General features: G+C 44.9%; 1 protein-coding gene across 3 annotated transcripts in view; it reads left to right on the top strand.

Moving 5' to 3' along the window:
* MAPK6 (mitogen-activated protein kinase 6) overlaps window positions 1–17,629 on the top strand; it is a 224,615-nt gene that overhangs the window by 179,572 nt on the left and 27,414 nt on the right. For all 3 annotated transcript variants that reach the window (XM_085644181.1, XM_085644179.1, XM_085644180.1), the window contains exons 3-4: window positions 5,910–6,054; window positions 16,815–16,979. In XM_085644181.1, coding sequence (XP_085500307.1) covers window positions 5,910–6,054; window positions 16,815–16,979 — 310 coding nt within the window. The remainder of the gene's footprint in view (window positions 1–5,909; window positions 6,055–16,814; window positions 16,980–17,629) is intronic.

Genomic DNA, 17,629 nt, shown 5'->3' with positions numbered 1-17,629 from the left:
GAAGGAGAAATGGATGCAGTGTTGGTCAGTCCAGGTAAGTTCGGAGGCGTGGCTGAAGGTGACGTGGGGGCTTGATGAGAAGATTGCGTCAAGTGTGTGGCCGGCGATGTGGGTCGGTGTTGTGACGAGCTGTTTGAGTCCGAGGTTGGCGAGATTGTCCATCAGGGTGGAGGAGTTGCTGTCGTTGTTCTCCATGTGATAGTTCAGGTCTCCGAGGAGGATGTAGTCGGTGGAGGTCAGTGCGTGCGTGCTGATGAGGTCGGCGATGGAGTCGCAAAATTGAGGCCGGGGTCCTGGTGGTCTGTAGACGAGGGTGCCTTTTAGGGTGGTCTTGGGGTCTGTGTGGATCAGGAAGTGCATGTGTTCGGCGGTGCTGAGGGTGTCGTTGGTGTTTGTAGAGATCTTGATGGGGTTTTTGTGGACGATGGCGATACCTCCTCCGGCTCTGTTTGCGCGGTCTGCGGGTGATATTGTAACCGTCTGGGATGGCTATGGCGATGTCTGGCGCGGAGGCTTCGTTCATCTAGGTTTCGGTCAGGAAGGCGACGTCCGGTGATGTGGTGTCGAGTAGGTCCCAGAGTTCGACGGCGTGTTTGTGTGCGGAGCGGGTGTTGATCAGGAGCTGGTTGGCTTCCATTGTGGTGGGTGTCTTGGCGATTTTGTGGCAGGAGAAGTTGCAGTTCCGGCAGGAGAAGGGGCACGTGGGTGCACCTCGGGGCGACCTTGCAGCAGGTGTGGGTCCTTCCTGGGTTGAGAGCGATGAGGGTCTCGGCCGCCATATATGGGGAGGTGGGGAGGGAGGAGCAGCTGGGAGGCGAGGGATGGGTGTGGCGAATGGGTGCGGAGGGGCGGGGCCGCAGGGGAGGCAGCGGCTGGGACGGAGGACGGGAGACCGGCGCGGGGCACCGAGGAGCGAAAGGAGAACAAAAGCAAGGGGCACAGAGCAGGCGGCGATCCAATTACACAATACAGAAATACGGGGGCACAAGCAGAGCGGTGATCAGGTTACACAATACAGAATACAGGGACAGAAGCAGAGCGGCAAGTGGGATACAGAAAGCAAAGTACAAGGGGCACAAAGCGGAGCGGCGAGCGGGATACAGAAAGCAAAGTACAAGGGGCACAAAGCGGAGCGGCGAGCGGGATACAGAAAGCAAACTACAGGGGGCACAAGCGGAGCGGCGGGCAGGGGGCACAGAGCAAAGCGGCGATCAGGGTATAAAATACAGGGGGCGCACAGCAGAGTGGCGAGCGGGGGCAGGGGGCATGGACAGATTCAGGAACAGAGCAACGGCAGCAAAAGGAAACAGAGCAAAACGAACAGTGAACAACGAACCTAAGGACCACCACTGGCCACCAGGGATGAGGCGCAGGTGGAAGCCTGCGGGTGGAGGAGGGCCTCTATTTCACCAGCGGTGGCAGCAGCAGCGGTCAGTGAGCAGCGGCAGCGGGGGTGCAGGCGGAGCTGCAGCAGAGGGGGGAACGACCTACCAGGAGGTCAAGGGTCGCTCTGTATCTGTGGTGGTTAGTGTCCTTTACCACCTGGTGTCACATGACTAAAACATGTTTACCCTTCAGTTAAATGTCCAGCTAGTGCTTTGACGTCTTAAAAAAAAAAAAAAAACGTTTTAGAAGCTTTAATTGCAAAGCCATAGGTCTGGCCTCTTTAAAATGAATGTTCTGCATTTAATGTAAAATAGATGTGCAGTGTACCTCTTGATGAGGTCTGTTTTCTTCATGAAATCACTTGAATGGGAACTGGTTTTGTGTAATGCTTCTATTAGGATGGATGTTCTGTTCGGAGCTTCTATTAGTCTCTCTTCTTGTATCTTTTAGTTCTCAAAATCACAAGAAGGCTGCCTCTTCCTATGCTCACACTGTGACTGTATGGGAAATCCTACTAGCTGTTTTTATGAGTCTGGCTGTACATATTTTTCTACGTTTTAAAGAGTTGTGTGGGTGGTACTGCCCTCAGATTATTCTCACTACGACTCTATTATTTATTCCATCTTTTTTTAGAGTGCTTGCATTGCAATGAATGCTGGGTATTTCAAACCTACAAAGTACACAACTTCTTACATTCAGTTTTTTGTTATATATGCATTCTGTACATACAATAATGTATTATTGTTTTTCACTGCAGCAATCTTTATAAAATGTTTTTCAGGACTTGGGATGCGAGAGGTTAATATGGCCGCTCTATTAGCGTCTGCTATTGCAGATTGGCACTGACTGTTACACAACTTGGGGCAGCCGTATTTGTTCAGGCAGTTTTTTTTTAAATTTATTTTTTTACTTCGGCTCGTTTTCTTATTTAGTAAATACCTTACCTTTCAGTGCACACTTTAGATTTGCCTCATGTTCAGCAAGTCTTGAGCGTTTATAATCATTTTTACATTTACAGACTTGAGCTCTATTTGTGCACAGGTAAAATCTCGACTTTTTATTTGAAACGCGTTTTGAGAGAGTGATTTTTGTTTTTTTCAAAATCTTTTAATGGCAGTGAAGCATACCCAGCAAAATTACAAGCTACCCACCAGTTTTGTAGTAATTGCAATTCAAGTAGGGCCAGAGCAAACTAAGTGATGCATTCGGTGCCAGGAAGAGCTACAACCATCGTAGAGTTGTATCATTTCATCTACGCTACAAGGGTAACTGAAAAAGTTTTTGTTTTCGTTATGGTCGTTACAAACTGAAGTATATTGGAACCAAGTTCTGTAAAGAATACATCAAATTATTGAACACTTTTTAAATGACTGCACATTTAACAAAACTATATGCATGTATTTTACATGTGATGGGTTAATTTCAGTAGCACTGGATCCGCTATGATGGTTGCCAAATTTACCAACAATCAACGTTTACCTAATCTCATTTCAAATGCTTTGGTCCCTATTCACTATGCTTTTACATGTCTGTCTTGTATTTTTATGCTTTCCCTGCACTTTGCTTTTCCTGTGACAGTTGCTATTTTTGTTTCATTGACAACATAGTAACTGTCAGGTGGTTTTAATGCTCATCGGGGGTTACCATATTTTCTGCCACTATAACGACCTTTGTGTTTCAGAGATTGGGGCTACAAGCTATTCTGGTGGCCTGCCAAACTCTGACCCACATTCTACCGGCATCACATGCAAAGAACCTCCGAATGGTAATCAACAACCAACTTACCTTGAACAGCGTACTGAATGCAGTCTCCATCTCCTGGTTGCACATAGTTGGGATTATCTAGAAAATGTTCAGATGGCTCCCCACCAACACTTGCAGAACCATCTCCCATGCCCTTATCACCAGCAGGCTAGACTACGGCAGCGCTCTCTATGCTGGAATCAACTCTCAACTGACCAGAAGAATCCACTTCCCCTCAATCCACAGATCACTCTTCAAACTCCTCAAGTACACATACAAAGCCTTACACGACATTGGCCCCCACATCCCTAAACAGCCGCATATACTTCAGCAAACCTACCAACCGGATTCCTACTCACGCATCCCACAAATGAAGAACATCATCCAGTAGTCGTGCCTTCTCCCTCGCTCCTAAAGCCTGGAACGACTTACACCTGCTCATCGGATCCTCCTGCACAGATTTTGAATTCCGCAAAAAACTGAGAACCTGACAATTCACCTAGCCCTGGCTTGACCCATACAGCTACTGCTTCTTTGCCGGGATACCCTCACAAGTGAGCTGTGCATTGTACAAATGCACATAACAAAACATTGTGAAAGGAATTGGTGCTGTGTTGTGTTCTCCCCACATCTAAGGCAAACATTTGTGAACTCCGCTGTGTTGGAATTTGAGTGGTTTCAATTTTCAGCTTTAGAAAATTTTGGACTAACATCATTGGCTGGCTGTATTTCGAAGTTAAACTTTCCAAGGCATTGAACGATTTTCTGGTCTTGAACAACTGCGAGATTAGCAGTCTTGAAACACCCATACACACGTCATTTTCACTTGCTCCTTCCATCAGTTCACTAGCCCTTCTCACATAGTACGTTTGCTGTTTCACGCTTTTTTCATTATATGTACTGCCATTTAGTTTACCCTTGCTCTCACTCCAGATATACATACACCCACCCATCCATCATTCTTTTATTCACTCAACCATCAACACAACAAGGCAAACTTTAAAAAAGAATTTCAATTGAAGCATGACCTATTGGTTATGTCGCAGTGCAACCACAGACGAATCCCTGCTGCACAGACTTTCACTGTGGCCAATATGCAGGGGAGAGAGCAGACCGTAGTGCAGTGCTGACACATATGAAGCACCAGTGAAAGGGCAGTTTGATGTTTTGCAAGGGACTGGAAAAGAACAGCGTGCGAAGGCGATCAGGGCGATATTTGGAGAGTCTGAAAGAGAAACACACTTTTTTGACTTTCAGTGGTTCTTATGTGGAAACGCATGTAATTGACAAAATTACTGTTACTTGTCATTACTTGCACTCCAATTACAAAACGACTATCCTGTGGGATGATGCAAAAGGAGAATGAAATTGCCAAAAAATGAATGCCTTAAAAGGGCTGACCCAACGTTTGAATGATATTAACTGAAGAGTGACTGAGAAGGCTGGGCTAACGTCCTTTTATTTATGATAATTATGGTCTGGCTTGTCAGCCCAGCTGTCGTTTGACAGTTAAGTGAGCATCATTAGGGGGGAATTTGGCTCCGTCCACATGTTGGGAGCCAGGAGTACATGTTTTGACTGGGCAGAAGTTGTGTGTATCTACAAAAAGATGCTTGCCCTCCACGCAGCTGTTATCATTTATCTAGCTGCCTAAGCTTGAACGTTTAGGGGCACACACATGACATTGACATGCTATTAAAGTGTCTTAACTAAATGGATAACGTAAGTTGCTTTTCTGTGGCAGCAGCACCCCAGTTCTTTGTTTCCACACAGATGCATACCTATTCCATGCTATTGTCTTGTAATGCTTCACTTAGCATACAACATTCCTATAAAGCCAAGCCTATTGGCATTGCCATTGTTTGTTTTAAATATATTTATTCTGTTTAGTACTTGAAGCTGGCAGACGTATACACTAGTATCTAGGCCAGTCCTACAAAAAATAGTTTGTTAAAAGATGAGCAAATAGAGCAGTTACAAATTCAAAAGCAGAGTAGCTTCCTAAAAATTGATTATTTTTTTCATGTTTGATAAATTGTATTTATTAGACAATATATATGACAAGAGAAAGGCAGACTTTTTTTTTTTACCCGCTTTCCACATCCTAATGACCCATCACTACCATGGGGTCTGGCGCCTCTCACTCTGGCCAGACCTTTTTTTCCCCTGCTCGAGAACTGGCATGCCAGACCTTAGTTACATGCACTAACCTAGTGCCAGATTTAGTGCAGGCCCGTCCGTGGAGTGAAACGTTAAATGAAAAAATGCCTTTTAATGGAAAATGTAACTAAACTATAGCTACACAGTGACAACTGTCACTGTGGAATATGCATGTCTTCTCACTATTTGTATTGCTTTAAAAAGATTTTTAAAACTACATTTGACACAGGTTATTGTGAAAGCCCTGACTAAGGTTTATAATTATAATGGATATGAATCCGAAAAAAAGACTCCTCCTATATGAAGAACCATCGATTGTTGCAGGTAAATAAAATATTAAGATTCACCCAATCCTCAAGTTTAATTTTGTGTCCCTCTATGAAAATGAGTTAAGTTGGGCACTGTTATGTCAAACGTGTGATAATCTGCAATCGCTAGTGGCAAAGAGCTCTCTTCCCCCCCAAGTGCAATTGAGACCTTTAAGGCCATGCCACTGTGTTCTTCATATCTACACTGGAGTGCTGTTTTGTAAGGAAGTACAATTTTTAGGTCGTAAATGCAAATCTTGATAGAAAATTATGATCCAAGAAAAGTTTGAACTGTATTTTCTTAATGCTTAGGGTCATCTTTCTGAAGGATTGGTAACCAAATGGTACAGATCACCCCGCCTCCTGCTTTCTCCCAACAACTATACAAAAGCCATTGACATGTGGGCTGCAGGATGTATATATGCAGAAATGCTGACTGGAAAAACCCTCTTTGCAGGTTAGTGAACGTAATACATAAATGTACTGTGTGAGATATGCTCATTAATGAGTAATGTTTATGGTTTCTGTGGTTGTATTTAAGCACTAAACTTAAAGTTGAGAAATGATGGACAGAAACAAGTGCATGATAGCTGGTAATTCTGCTTTGAAGGAGTAATGTCACTTAAGTTATGGCCTTGGACATTCCGCCTGCAAGAAGGCTCTGACCTCCTTCTCCAGATGCTTCCTGCAATGCCACACAACGTAGGCTGCAACCTTGTTGCCAGGGGACTGCATAGAGGACCTGGGGTGGAGTAGATCAGCAGGTTTTAACATGTTGGATGCAATGGCAGCGGCCTGGGATCCAGGACTCAATTGAGGCTGGAGTGTCTCCTCGAAGGTAGGATGCCATGGTCTAGATGGCTCCAGTTCAATGTTTGATCCTGCCGCAAAACATAATCCTCAAAAGGGACTGCATCATCTGTAGCGAATGCCAAAGAGTCCTTGTCGGAAGGCCGTTGAGGCTGTGAATGAAGGGAAGCCTTCTTAAGGCATTCAAATTGATCGTTATTGACCCCTACCTTGTAGGGCCTTTTAAGCTCTGATGAGTTGGATTCCCTGAGGGGCCTGTGGGCAGTTGACGCAGCTGCACCAATTCTTCAACTTTGCCCTTCAGGGGCGCGAAGGGCTAGGACTGAGTGTGCTGGATGGAGGCGTCCACTGCTTCGCAAAACTCTTCATCCAAGGGAAGGAAAGAGGTACTACAGGGTGCTTGATTCGCAGTTTCAATTCGCGCTAGAAAATCTACCCAATTCAGTGAGTCCTGGACTGAATGAAAAAGTCAGTGGGCCTTCATACCCTTGTTAATGTAAGGGTTGCAGTCTGGGCCTGCGCAGCAGTGTCCCAAAGGGGGAGTACCTATCAGATACGTACCCGCTATGTGGGCATCATGGTTACCGCCTTGTTCACTGGTCTGTGAATGAAAAACACTTTGAACAATACAGACCCGTCTGAGCGGGCATCACACTTCAGGCAGCCTTTGGGGCACATAGATCAGCCAAGGCTCCTCTGCGCTCGTATCTCGCGCTGTGAGGAAGCTGAACACGCGAGGCAGGCTGCAACTCTATGGTGGACAGGAACCCTCTATGGGCCACACCGCCAAGCAGCACTCACGCAGCCCGGGAGTTTACTGCGCCTGCATAGGATCAATGACCGTGATCCTGTGGGCGCTTGACAATAAAAGCACAGTCGGCCAATTAAATGCATGTCACTCGGCGCGATACAGTTTTTCTAGCACAACTTGCCATTAATAACACATTAAGCAAACATATACAAAGAAGGAGCACTTATCTTAACGGCTGCAGGAGCAGCGAAGAAAGAGGGAGCATAGAGACTGTTAATGAACTCTATTTGGATGAGGACATTCTGATTGGTGGTGGTTGTCGTGGTCCTTCCTAAGGGTTCATGGGAAAGGAAGTTTTTTCTTTGGGATGTTAAGGCTGCTGTATAATAAAGAGTGAAGAATGGATGAGCATAATCCTAGCCTTCAGTCCTTACATGGAATTGTTTTGTGTCAAACTCTTATGCAAACTCATGTAAATACTAATCTTATGCATTTCTAACTATGACCCAGTTTTAATTGCTTCAAGTGGAGAAATGCGTATTTGCACTATTTTTTATATTGTAGAATGAATACATTTTGTGATTTTTATTAATCAAACAGATTTGAATTTGAAAATCTGATACTGTCCTCCATCTACATAAGGACAGATTGGTAGTGCCAAGTCTCGCGTGTGTGGCACATTAATCTCCAAACTGTTTTTCATTCAGAATCTGTTAAGTTCTGAACTAAGCAGGCAAGCCCATCTATTCACGAAATAGAATGAGGAAGATTAGTCACCCCCCAAGTCACCCAAACAAGACTATGGCCTCAAAGGTTAGGCTAGGATTCAGTTTCTCTGAAGCAGTCGCATAAGAATTGGACCCCCTCTTGACGTCCGAATGACTGGGCTGAGCCCAGACTGGTGGTGCTTGAAAGATAAGGAAACTAACTATGACCTGCTACAGGGGCTCTTGTCCATCCCCAATCTTACTGCTTACTCGACAGCTATGTGGCACCCAGTTGTGTAATCCAGTGTATATACCTCCAGCCTAAGGTGAAACTAACTATTTTGCATAATGTTTCTGATTTTGAAAGTGTGACACCCATAACTGTTGCAGGTGTATCAGTTCATCTCTTGCAGGGACTACAGTATGCATCTTCAGGCACTGCAGATTACTGAATATCCGGAAACGCAGGGATCTGATCAATATAGCCTCTAACCAATTCACAAGACTGGGTGCATACTTTTTCAAGCATATGCGTGACCATTCCGAATTAAAATGTTTATGGGCTATTGGCAGTGATTATCAGTCACTATTCCCATACAGACTCACTGCTTACATGTTGTGATGTAGCTCGTTTTGCATTTCCCTGTTGTAAATGTCTTTATTGTTCTCATGGTTTCTATGAAGACCATGTTGAAATAATTGTATATGATCCTAATTAAATAGTGCTTTGTCGCCTAGATTTATGTGACATTGTGGTTTATCCTTACTTCCTGAATGCCATCACCCTAAGTGCTATTTTTTGCTATGTTGTCTGTTGCTGGTATGTCCATTTATCAGCTGCGTCATCTTGAGTTTACTATGATGAGACTGTACTTTGCATATTGTTTGTAGTTTGATTAGATGATTGATATTCCTGAACTCAGTATGTCGAAGAGCAGGTGCAAACGACTGGAAAAGAAATGACGAACTTGCAGGGACCACACTGACAGAGCCACCTTCAAATCCGCCTTCAATGACTACCACTGCCAACTCCTAGCCGCAACAAAGGAGGACCTGGTCCACTTCGAGACCAGTGCCAACCAAACCAAGGAACTCATCACCATTGTCAAAGAGCTCTCATGACCGTCGGCTACCAAAAAAAACACACACTCCCACACTCTGCAGTGCCCTCGCGAACCACTTCCACAATAAGATAGCAACCAACTATAGAAACATAGATCTCCAACCTCCTCAGCATCCCATTGACCATACTCTCACTGCCTGAGAACAACTCAGCACACCCAACACAACCACTCTTATAAACTCCATTCACTCAGGAGCATACACCAGCACCTTCCCCCACCCGCTTTTGAACCTTGGAAGAAGCTAGATCAGCCACCAACGCCTTCACCCACTCGCTTTTGAACCTTTGTAGAGGCTAGATCAGCCACCAACTCACCACCATCCTCCACGCCTCCATAACCACAGCCACCTGTCGCGACGCCTGGAAACACATTTAGGTGATACCCCCACCTCAAGAAACCTTCAGTAGACCCCAGCAAGCTCCAGAACTACCGTCCCGTCTCCTGTTCCCACCAAAATCCTGGAGTAGGCCAATCAACTTGCCGATTAATTGGAGGAAAACAACCTACTGGACCTTTCCCAATCACAGCTCCGAAACCTTCCTGATCGGTGCCGTAGATGACAGTCACACCTTAGTGGACAGAGGAGAATCAGCCACCCTGATCCTTCCTGACCTCTCCATTTGCACCAGCACCATCTCCCACCACACTCTCATCGATCGACTACACCAGATTTTAATCGCAGACGATGCGCTCAGATGGGTAACATCCTTTCTCCCAGGTCAAACCCAGAGAGTCCATCTCCCTCCCTTCTCCTCACAACCCAAGCACACCATCTGCAGTGTACCCCAAAGCTCATTCCTCAGTCAAGCCCTCTCCAACATCTACATGACTCCACTCGCAGATATCGTCAGATCACACAACCTCATCTCCTACGTCGACCATACCCAGCTGGTACTCTCGCCCTCCGGGAACCCCACCTCAACGAAGACCAACTCCCACAACTGTATGAAGAACATCTTAACCTGGATGAAGGACAACTGCCTAAAGCTCAACACAGACAAAACTGAAGTTCTTCGGCAAACACCTCCCCCCCCCCTCTCTTTTGAATGACTACTGGTGGCTGGTGAAGCTCAGACCCACCACCACCCCGAAGGACCTTGCCCTCAACCTCTGAATCATCCTGAACAGCTAACACTCCATGAAACGGCAGAAACGGCAGATCAGCGCTTTCTACTCAGCCTGCTTCCACGTGCTCCGCAAAGTTTTCAAGTGGCTCGCCTTCATCACCAGGAAAATGATGGAGCAGGCCCTCAGCGCCAGCCAACAGGACTGTGGCAACACACTGTATGAAGGCACCACCACCAAACTCATGCAAAGACCAAACGATCCAGATTGCAACCGCCAGACTGATCCTCAACCTGCCTGGAGTACCCACATCACCCACCACCTGAAGACCTCCACTGGCTTCCTGTCCAGAAGAGATGACTTTTCAAGCTTCTGACCCAGGCCTAGAAAGCCCTCCACAACCAAGGATCCGCCTGCACTTCCAATGATCTCCAAGGAATCTCTGCTCAGCACACCCCGCTCTCGCACAGATACCACACATCTGTCACTCCAGAGGACGCTCCTTCTTCCACTTTGCCGCCAAAGCCTGGAACGCCCCTCCTTTCCTCACCGCACCCTTGCTGACCCACTTCAGGAAGGGATTCATTCCCTGGCTCTACAACTGATACCTGTGGCACAGCGCCTGGATACCCTCTTGGGTGAGAAGCAGCGCTTTACAAGTACTACTTAAGTAATCTGTCCCCATGCTACTTTCTTCTCGCACCGTCCGATTGAGAGATTTACAAAGCTCAGGAAGAAAAAGTCCTGTTTCTGTTTCACATTTCTGTCTGAAGACTTCTACATTAAACAGAAAGTTAATATTCTAGCATATTACCAGAATTTTAGTACTTGGAAAGTATTTGGATATTTGTGAGCTCCTAACCCCATTTCATGCTTAATACATATGTTGAGGGAGACTACATCCATATTGATGATTAAGAACCATTCCATGAGATTGTCTGTAACTACAAATCCCGCAATTTATTTGGTCTTTGAAAGGGAAAGACTGTAAATCCCATCCTTATAGTACACTAAATAAAACTACATTACCCAAGCAAGACTTGACACCGGTCACAGACCAAAAGGACATCTACACATCCACTTCTGGTACTGAAGATTTGAAAGCAGAGGATATTCTAAATTAAGATAGGCTTCATGAGCCAGAACAGTCTTTTACAGTATATTGATGCCAAAATGCTGAGTGACTTCCAATAAAGAATTTAACCGAACATGTAGACCAACCTCAAAAGTAGAATCCAAGCCAAAACCAGCAGAAGTCTGTGGCTCCAGAAATGTCATGGTTAATGTGTAAATTATTTTCACAAAATCTCTGCAATGATGGGCCGTATAGATGTCCGTTTAGTAATCTGGGGAGGCGATCTAAATATGGTCATCAACCCCTGCCTTCACTCTACTGGCACCTGTCAAGGCCGCAAACTGCGTGCATTGTGCGTTTTCCGCAAGCTCATTGACAGTCCATGGCTGGTGAATGAGACACACTGCTGCATTAGATTACGTATTCTACCCTGTCCCACATGGCATGTGATCCTATGAAGACTACTCGTTTCTATCACGGTCTGCTGCCTTATGGGTGGCCTAAGTTGCCCATCTACCACGTACATTGTCCAGTCACACCTCGGTTAGAATGATCTTGGAGATATCCAGCGTTAGCATCCCAAGGTCCCCTGGAGGTTCCCCACTGAGGTTTTGCATGACTGTGTTTTGAGTTGAGCTGCATGACGCAATTGTGGAAACTTTTTTGATCAATAATGGAATCATCTCAACACATGCGACACTCTGGAATGCCTTCATGACCTACATACGTGGCATTATTTTCGGCAAGCACGCAGGAGTGTTGTAGGACGTTCTCTCCCAACTGGGTTATCTTGAGGCTGGGGTGACTTGACCGCAGTGCAGTTGAGCCATGACTACCACCTTCATCGCTATTCCCTGTTTATGGAGGCATTTAGGGAAATTGGCAGACCAAAATGTTGCTTATCTGTGAAAGAATGCCCAGGCGTCATGCTGTGACAGAGGTGAGCAACCCGGCCAAACGTTAGCCCGACTGCCACGTCCCAACCATCAAATTGGGTACATAATGGAGCTCCTCGGCTCCGACAGCTCACCTATACTCACCAACGCCAAAGCAAGTGCTTGTTTACTACTAAAGGGACTTACGCATGTCCCATACCACGGAGCTTACGCAGGTCCCCACAAACTACCTCACAGAAGTGGCTTACTGATGGGCAGTAGCAGTTTTTGAGTGCCCCATATCCTGCGTGGAAATAGTACTGGCTATTGATGCTCTCAATAGCACTAAGGTCCCTGGGCTTAACGGCCCTACAGGTAACTTTTACAAGCCTTATAAACATTTACTTGCCCTTTACTTGCTAGAGGTCTACACAGAAGCACTGGAGGCAGTGATCTCACCGCTCCTGAAGCCCGGTAGGACTCCCAGCCTGCGTTTCTCATACAGGCCCTTCTCTCCTCTTAATCATGACAATAAAATACTTGCTAAGGTTGCTGCTATCCGCTTGTCTCTTCTTATGGAGCACATAATATCCCCAGTGCAGCCTGTCTTTGTTCCGCATCAATCTGTGAATCCTCTTCGCCATACTGAATCGAATATCTCCTGTTCTCCCTGTGGTAGTCGCGCTTCTTTATGCTGAGAAAGCGTTTAACTCGGAGTGGGCGCTCCTGAGCCAACCCTGTATAAACTTTGGATCCCCCGTGGGTTTCTGAATCTTATTATGCTGCTTTATGCAGAGCCTGGGTGTGTATCCCCGCCACTGATATTATTTCAGGTCCGTTCCCTGTGACTGAGGTACTCTCCAGTGCTGCTCACTTTCCCCATTACTCTTTATTATAGCTATCGGCCTGCTTGTCCAGCATCAGCAGGAGAAACTCCTTCACTGCGGGCTAATGTTCCGGCCAATTATTGATCTCTCTAAATGCTGCTGACATATTAGTCTTCGTACTGCGAACTGACACAAATGTATCCCAACTAGTGCAGAAAATAATCCGGTTTGACAGCTTCTTTGGCCTCCTATAGCAATTGGGCCAAGTCTAAGCTCTTTCCCATCACAGACAAACTAAGCCGTTGATTGTTGGAATACCTGCTCACATGGAGCACCGACTTCACTGACATTTCACAGATGGAGAGAAACTGTTGTCCACCTAAACTGTTTCAGCTATTGATAAACTTGCTAAGCAAGTGGAGAATTGGATTAAACTGCATTATGCGTGGCCGGCTGCATTTCTATCATTAAGATAATCGTGCTGCCTAAGTGCTCTATTTATTTGTTTACCAACATTCCTATTCAATTGACTACTATTTTTTTTGCCATGATCACATGCTTAGAAGCGTTTTCATCTGGATCAAATGGAAGGTATTGACTTTGCCTTATGACAGAGGCGGATTCGTGGGGTCAGATTTCAAGCTTTATTTTTTTGGTTGCGCAATGCTATTTGCAAGTTATTGGTACCATGTGGAAGATCACCCTCCTTATCTTCGACTGTAGAGACTAGGCAGAAGATGCTCCCTTGCAATACCTCCTTACCGCGGGGCTGCCTCGTAGTTCTGCCATTATTCAGACCCTCTCGAGCGCATGTAGGGCCTTGCACACAACTTAGTTGTAAGCTTTGTGGGAGACTGCCCTATGCTTCATCCATCTCCCTGATGCAAAACCCATGGCTCCCACTCATGAGGGGAGAGGTTGGTGCCAATCTCTGCGATGCAATGCACTCGGACTGTTTCTTAATCTCAAGGCTGCATTACACTTTGTGCGATTAATCTCCTATCCCTCTTGGTGGAACTGGACAATTTTGCTCCGTTAACCCTTACTATCACCTCCCCCCAACACCACAAGACTAGTGTCTAGGCTGTGCCGCACGCACATTGCCCTGAGACTGAAATCTGTGGAGAGGTTTAGGGTTGCTTGGGAGAGATATTTGGGTCACTCTATACCTGATGCAATGTGGCAATACAGTTGTAATCCAACAAAACCCATTTCCCCTAGTTATTGCTACAAACTGCCACACTACAACTACTTGCATTGCACTTACGCCACGCCAGAGAGATCTGCCAGGATTGAGCCTACCCAGTTCCACTGTTGTTCCAATTGTCGAGTCGACCATGCTGACTTTATACATCTCGATTGGACATGTCTGACGATCCAAGGCCAAGGTGGCAGTGCTTATAGTTTCCATGATGGAGACTCCTCTGGGCTCTCTTAAGCTATGTCAAGGATATCCTCCCGGGCACCTGACGGTTCTTGGCCCTGACGCACGCTAAACGCTGTATTGCAATGCACTGGGACAATAGATTTCCTCCAAAAGATGCAGACTGGCTGTGTGATATGATCTACTGTGACTCTACCAGTGAGGCCTATGCGGTGCTGCAACCCCATTCATCACGACCCAAAGATACATATGGGCCCCTCCCGGAGCACCCTACTGTCCGTGGACATTGATGCTAGCTCATAGTCATGCTACTTGACTTGCTGTATTTACTTGGTCAAGTTACTCAATGCATGGGGCTTTTTGTATTACTAGCTTTGCTGACTTTTTATTAGGTAGGTATCTCTTTTGTGTATTATTGGATGCACCACCTATACCTTCATGACTTTTATCTGCTGAGGTAAGTTGCTTCTCTTCTTTGTAACTACACTTTTCCCCAGACAAGTTGTATTTTGTTTGTTCCCTTATCATTCTTTGATGAGCAAATTCTGTGTACATGTGCCATTTGAAAAGAGTAAATAAATATATATTTTTTAAAAGCCTGTGGCTCCAGGACTAGCAACTTAGGCCCACTCAGTAGCCTTCACTAATGTTGGAAATCAAGCGGTCTGAATCGTTAGCTCTCTGAGTCTTCAGCACACTGCAGTGACGGGGAGAACCTTAAGATTGTTTTTTCAAGGCTAACAGAAGGATACTAGGTTAGACACTCAAGACACTGGAATTTATATAGGCCATTAATTTCCACACACTTCTCTTTCAATAGATCAACAAGTAAAACTAGAAATCTTGTTTTTGATAGGCGGTATCGGAGGAAATTCACCTTTTTCCGATTCTAAAAAACATGAAATACCAAGCAGTTACCTAAACTTCCACAATTTCCAGTTCGGAAAGAGCATTACATTGGTGTGGTTCACCCTGAAGGGAAAGATAGGAATGACATCTGGTGCAAGTATCTGCTCTGAGCTGGAGTAATGTACTACCATTTTGGGTCCCTATTTGACTGTATAAACTTTTTAGAAGGGCAGTTTGAGAATGGCAATAGACAGCGCGATGTGTGTGGGTGCACACAAATCCTTAACCCCTCTCCTTTTATAGTAAGTACATCCCATTTTCCAGCCTTTTCCATATGTTCTCCTGCATTTACTACTAAAAGTATATTACATGTGCAGTCGGGGCGGAGATCTTAGCACAGAAGATAGGAGAGGCAGAACCTCAGTATCTAGGTTTGTGAAACCATTTTGTAAAATATTTGTAGAACTACAAAATGCAGTTTATGAACAGCCCCATATGTGTTCTCCTCTTTTTTATCTGAAATACTAGCTTTTTCATCTACTTACATTGCTTAAACTCTCAGTATAAACTAACCTGCATGAGTATACAATGTGAGATGTGTATCTTTTGTACGTATGTACAGCATTTCGCTGCAATCTGGGCCTAGATCCAATTTTTTTTAAGTATTCATTTAAATAAAATGAATATCACATTTTCAAACCAGGTTGCTCAAAAAGAAAAATATTTAATTAAACGACGACTCAGTGCGCTGTGATGACCAATCGGTGACTGGCTTTAATTGGTAAAAGGTGGGAAGCTGTTGAATGGCACATCCTATAAAGGTTTTGTTTCTCTTTTACTAAAGTCCAGGCACAGTTAACTTGGAACACTTCATTATAGACATTCGGATTTGTTTGGTAACGGAAGTCGGGGGAGGGGGGATTGATCAGTTAAATGTAGTAATTACAAAAACTAATTTTGAACCTGATCACCTGAATAATCTTTTTAGCCAATTTTTATTGATTTTCAATATAGCGTAACATAAGGCATGAGCATCAAAATTCTAAAAACATGGTATGTGTTCCCGATGGGGCCCGTGACTACATTACCACATGCTTAGTCTGACAGGATTACCTCGCCCTAGGGTACAAACAAGTGAATAAACCATGATAACATTTAGGTCATAACAACCATATATTCACACATAAGTAATTAAGAAGCAATGTATTCATTTGTCCGTCTTTAGAGTAAATCTCCCTTTCGTGTGCATGTTTAAGCATATTGGGGCAGTGCCAGGTGCATGCTGATCCAGAACAGCTCGTATTTATTATCAACAGCAAGTGAGAGCTCCCCTTGAGGGGAAGGTGGTTTGGTGGACTTACCAGATTCTCTCAATGCAGTACTGGTTGATGCCCTTCAGTGGTTTCCCTAAATCAGGAATGTCATCTTTGAATACTTGCAGTTCGTGTAGCAGTGTCCAATTCCACCGCTATGGGGGCCTTGCCCTGGCCTCTGGTCTCCTTCCACCGGAGGGCTACAAAGTCAGCCCTACCCCCACTTAAGTGTTCCTGCGCACCACTGTTTGAATGTAGGTGGTATATTGACCTTCTAGTGCATAGCAGTGGATTTCCTGGCTATGAGCAGCGCCAAATCGATAAAGAGTCTTGGAGCGCTCCCTTGATTGCCAGAATAATAAACTTGTATTTTGCTTTTTTTTATTTTTTAAACCAATCCTGTGATTTATTTGTCATCTGTTTTTCCACTTGTACAGGGGCACATGAGCTTGAACAGATGCAGCTTATTCTTGAATCAATTCCTGTTGTTCATGAAGAAGATCGTCAGGAGCTTCTCAGTGTAATTCCAGTTTACATAAGAAATGACATGTCTGAGCCACACAAGCCTTTAATGCAGCTGCTTCCCGGAATCAGTCCCGAAGGTAACTTAATATTTAATGGAAACATTCTAATCGTTGTGAATGTTTTGTAAACTTTTGAGGGTAACCTCTCTAGGAAGGTGTTGCAAATTAATGATTTTTTTAAAATCCAATAGTGATGCGTTAGTTTACACTACTTAATCTATTGTGTTTTTTTTGTTTTGTTTTTTAAAGCTTTCATTTTGACTATTACTATCATCTCATTCAATAAAACTTAAGCATACAATGTGAAAAAAGTAACAACTTGCCACAACTACAGTTTCACATTCGGATCTGTAGTCTCACTTAATAGACTTGCCATGACACACCTGCCACCTGGGATTCCTGTACCATTGACTAACATTAGGCATGCTACACCCACAATAGGCTGGGTATAACATTCAAAGTGCTCCCACCATGCCCCCTGAATATTAGCATATTTTTTACGACCATCCCTTGCCTTATAGACCGATTCTTCTGCGAGGGTTCAGTAATCCATTTCCCTCTACGCAGGTCAGAAGCAACCCCCTCCCCCCGCCCTGTTTGCAGGTGCCCTTAGCCTCTACTTTCTTGGAGATTCAAATGCCCAAATGGGCTCCCTCAGGCTTTATTTAAGGCAGATGTAAAATTTTAGGCTAGCAGGTTAACACAGGTTCACTAATAAACCCCATTTT

This window comes from Triturus cristatus, chromosome 3_1 (assembly GCF_964204655.1).
Source record: "Triturus cristatus chromosome 3_1, aTriCri1.1, whole genome shotgun sequence".
Classification (NCBI taxonomy): Eukaryota; Metazoa; Chordata; class Amphibia; order Caudata; family Salamandridae; genus Triturus; species Triturus cristatus.
The sequence above is the reverse complement of the archived record's forward strand: the minus strand, read 5'-3'. Positions and strand labels throughout refer to the sequence as shown.